The sequence below is a fragment of the Microtus ochrogaster genome, chromosome 4 (genome assembly GCF_000317375.1).
Source record: "Microtus ochrogaster isolate Prairie Vole_2 chromosome 4, MicOch1.0, whole genome shotgun sequence".
Taxonomy (NCBI): domain Eukaryota; kingdom Metazoa; phylum Chordata; class Mammalia; order Rodentia; family Cricetidae; genus Microtus; species Microtus ochrogaster.
The window spans coordinates 65152836-65157383 of record NC_022011.1 but is presented as its reverse complement, the minus strand read 5'-3'; the positions used below and the strand labels follow the sequence as shown (position 1 = coordinate 65157383).

At 42.5% G+C, this 4548-nt stretch overlaps 1 protein-coding gene across 1 annotated transcript in view; it reads right to left on the bottom strand.

The window, feature by feature from the left end:
* The window catches only part of Tnfaip6 (TNF alpha induced protein 6), a 15191-nt gene that overhangs the window by 2062 nt on the left and 8581 nt on the right, over positions 1 to 4548 (bottom strand). Inside the window, exons 4-5 of the mRNA XM_005346400.2 lie at positions 3933 to 4161; positions 1388 to 1428 (exon numbers count right to left, since the gene is read on the bottom strand). Coding sequence (XP_005346457.2) covers positions 1388 to 1428; positions 3933 to 4161 — 270 coding nt within the window. The remainder of the gene's footprint in view (positions 1 to 1387; positions 1429 to 3932; positions 4162 to 4548) is intronic.

Sequence of the window (4548 nt, the reverse complement as noted above, 5' to 3'; positions counted from 1 at the left end):
CAGGGTTTCTCTGTGGCTTTGGAGCCTGTCCTGGAACTAGCTCTGTAGACCAGGCTGGTCTCGAACTCACAGAGATCCGCCTGCGTCTGCCTCCCGAGTGCTGGGATTAAAGGCATGTGCCACCACCGTCCAGCGTGGTTTTTTTTGTTTTTTTTTTAAGGAGAATTTTTATGCCCCAACTCCCTTGTAAAGCTCTAAAGCTAACCTTGTCCCAATTTTCTGCTAACATAAACTATGTCCTTGAGATAAGAAAAGTAAGAGGTTTATAGTGGGTTTCCCTTCTTGGGAAGATCGTAGCAATGACAAATTAATAAGGATTAAACAGTAATCATCCAAGGATAGAGCAGAGAGCTTCACAGCTTGTAAAAAGGACGCCCCAGAACCCAGAGTACTGCAAGGCAGGGCGTGGGAGGCAGTTAAAAAGGACTTAGTCGGCCTGCCCGTCTCTGGAGCAACTCTGCTCTTAGGTGCGAAGCGTTTGTGATAATTTTACGGCTTGGCGAGAAAACAGAACCTATCCAAATGCCAAGTCCTGGCTCTGGAAAGAGAAAGAAAACAGGGACTTCCGAGAAAACAAAGGTTTTAGCTAAAAATAAAAGTTGCTAAAAGCGGTTTAGGGTAACTTAAAGAGTAGTACGGCCTATTGTGATTTATGTTACTACGAGGGCATTTTGAAAGGGCATTACTTCTTAGAACTTAACCATATGAAATAACTTGGGGGAGGGTGTGTGTGACTTAGCAAGCATCGCCTATAATATCTAGCCTTTTGAGATTGACTACATAAATTAGCATACTAAAACTTTCCTGAGGTTGCCAATAAAGAAACTTTTTATCACTGTCTAGCCCAGCACTTCCCTTTTCTTATGCAATGGCTGCTGAAAGTATCACAAGCAACTGGAAGGAATGTCGTACTGAGATGGAAATGTGATACAAACGATGGGGTCGTTTACTATGATGGGTGCTGTGTTTAACTCCCTGATAGTTCACGTCCGTCTTTTCTCAGTGACTGTTGCCAGCTATCATTATTATTGTTATCATTATTATTGACGGGGAATAAAACCTAGGGCATGGGCAAAATGAGCACTCCTCTGTTGAGCTCAGCGCCAGTCCCCACTCATTCACGTCCACTCCAAACCCCTGAGGGTGCTGGCAGCAGTTCGTAGGGACTTGTGGATTAAGGCTGACACCTGCCCATGAGAGCTGTCCATCCACACACCATTTTAATCACAGACTTGAGCAAAGCCGTAAGAATAATAACTGACATTGTCACAGGCTAATAACGAACTGCCTCTAGTCTGAGTTCTCTCAGGTTTAAAGGGTGAATGATAATGACTTTGAGGGCATTATGAAAAGGCAAAATAATGTTTTGCTGCAATTTGGGTCTTACCTGTGCTGATGATGTCTCCTGGAAGTTCATCCCCACAGTATCTGAAAGAGAATTTTTAGGAAAGAGACGTCACACACAAAAGAAGCACACAACCATTGATGTGGCTCTTATTTATGATAAAATACTCCTATGCAGATAAGGCAGGGCTGGCCTAGAACTCACAGAGGACATGTATAATTGAAATAAATAATAACCCTTATAAAAACCCTGAAAATAGGACTATCTCATTTTATTTAGGTCTGTAGTTGATTTTAGAATTAAAACATCTTCTAGTTCCAGGCTCAGGGGATGCTTTATGTGTGTCTGTGTGTATGTGCTCATCTTCACGCTGGGGTACCAAGGATCAAATTCAGGGCTTCATGAATATTAGGAATACTTAAGAAAAACAAGCTTCGTTGCATTTCCTAGTCCCCAAAGTTCTCATCTCTCGGTCTCCTGTGTTGTTTGTCATAAATACTTTCAGTCAAAAATCTCCATAGTTTATGCAAGAAATCCCCAATTTTTAATTGTTTTTGTTTGTTTGTTTTCAAGACAGGGTTTCTCTGTAGCTTTGGAGCCTGTCCTGGAACTAGTTCTTGGAGACCAGGCTGGCCTCGAACTCACAGAGATCCACCTGCCTCTGCCTCCCGAGTGCTGTTTTTAAGTTGCAAATTTCAACATAAAATAAAAACTGATTTCGCCCAAGCTGAGTGTGTCAGTGCACACCTGCAACCCCAATCGACAGGATGACTGAGGGTTTGGGGTGACCTGGACTTAACACAGTCAACTCCTGGTCAGACCCCACCTTAGACAAAGGGAAACACTGAACCTGCCATTTTCAATTGCCCCCTCTTCCAGGTTCTTCTACTAAATTCCTGTCATGTATGGTAGAAATTTGGCAAGTGATAATCCACTGACAAACAACATTACAAGTTATTAAATGGAGCCTGTATTATAAAACACCTAATTATTTAATTCAGTTTAGAAATGTTTAGTAAGGCACTCAAAATTTAAACTATATGAGTATGTTGGAACATGAGTAAGATCCTAAATTAACCTGTAAACCCATCAGCCAAGAACAAGGTAACTTCCTGGAATGCTGGGAGTTGTAGTTGTAAACGCTATAGTCCCAAGGACCAGGTAGCTAACTTCCTGGGGTGCTGGGAGTGGTAGTTCTTGGAAAATAACAACAAAGCTTCAAGGGGAAGTACGGTGGTCTCTGAGTTTTGTCCATAAGAGCCCCGACAACAGGTCTCTAGAGGCCGCTCAACTGGGGTATTTCCAGGTGTGGTCCTGACCAAAGTACATCTTGGTCAGTATTTAATATTTTAATAAAGCTTGTTTCAAACTTGGCCCAAAATGCTGGAACTGAGTTTTCGCCTGGGAATCTCAGGATTAACCCAGAGTTTCTTGGATCACACTCGTAATCTCAACACTCAAGAGTCTGAGGCAGGAAGATTTCCATGAATTCATCTGTCAGACAAGAAATCTGGATCATCTTCTAGGTCAAACTCCCAGACCTGATTTCAATTTCCAACAACCACATGGTGGCTCACAGCCATCTATAATGAGATCTGGTGCCCTCTTCTAGCATGCAAGCATACATGGAAGGGATGTTGAATACATAATAGATAAATAAATAATAAAATCTTTAAAACAAAATCCCAGACCCTCAGATGAATACACCAACCATACTGAGTCTACTTACTGTGCCAGTAGCAGATCAACCAGATTATGACCACACCCAGTTGGCCCTTTACAGAGCAAGATCCTTACTTTCCCACCTGCCCAAACTGGGGTGGGAACATGAAAAGACTGGGTCCCAGCATGTTGAAAAATAAAGGAAGATGGCTAGGAATTTATTTCAGTTGGTAGAGTGGTTGTCTTGCGTGTCCAAGGTCCTGGGTTCCATCCCCTGTGTCTAATAAACCAGGCATGGTGTCACATACTTGTAATCTCAATACTTGGGAAGTGGAGGCAGAAAAACCAGGTTCAAAGTCACTTTTCTTTACATGGTGAATTTGAGGCTGGCTGGGCTACAGAAAACTCACTCTGTACACAAAACAAGATTGAGAGGATGAGACTGACTTGAACGTTTCAACAGTAATTTCATTTCCCATGCCTTTAGTCATGAGAGGTTGTGAATAAGTAGACAATGAGGTTTTATAAGTCCACAATCAAAGGCAGCTTCTCTGCTTTTGTAATTAGTGTAGGGACAGCCAACTATGAGAAATCTTTGTTGGTAAATTATACAGAAGTTGGCGAGGGTGAGGTGTTGAAGCATGCCTGTCATCCCAGCACTTGGAGGTAGAGGCAGGGGAGCTTAGCAGTTCAAGGCCTGTCTGAACTACAGAATGAGATCAAGATCTCCCTTGATAAGGAAGAGGAGAAGAAGGTTGGGAAGGAAGAAGAGGAGGAAGAAGAGAGAAAAGAGGAAAAGTGTATTTTCTGCTGGAGACAGTAGAAATACTGAGGTATCAACAATACTCAACAAGAGGAACAGGGGAGAGAAAACTAAAGCATCAGACCAACACCGGAAGTTCCCTGGTGGGGAAGCACGACCCACCTTCCTACAAAGCCATGGACATCATCATAGCTGTCATATATCTCGACGTAGTCAGCCAGGCAGCCCGGATCATCCTCAAGGTCGAAGTGCAGAAAGCTCAGGTGAATGCGCTGACCGTACTTGAGTCGAATGTGCCAGTAGCAGACCTGGTTGTCGTCATATTCATTTGGGAAGCCTGGAGATTTGAAAATTCGCTTTGGGTCTGTAAAGACACCACCACACTCCTTGGCTGCAATAGGAAAAGAAAGTTCATTTAGACATTATTGATTTTATATTATCAATAGTATATTGTGTATGCTTATAGCTAATAATTTCCAAATTTTCTTTAAACTTAAAATTTTTTTAGTGTGTGTGTGTGTGTGTGTCTGCTTCCTTTAGGAGTCAGTCTCCTTCTACCATGAGCCACAGTGACAGTTAAACTCAGGTCATTAGGTTTGGTCACAAGGTCCTTTACCCATGGTGCCATCCTGCAAGCCTAGTCCCTAAATTTTCTAAAATTTGAATGAGGATTGTAGGAGGAGGCTGCTTCTTGGTTCCTGGCTGCTTAGCCTGGAAATAATCACACAGAAATCATATTAATTAACTCACTGCTTGGCCCATTAGCTCTAGCTTCTTT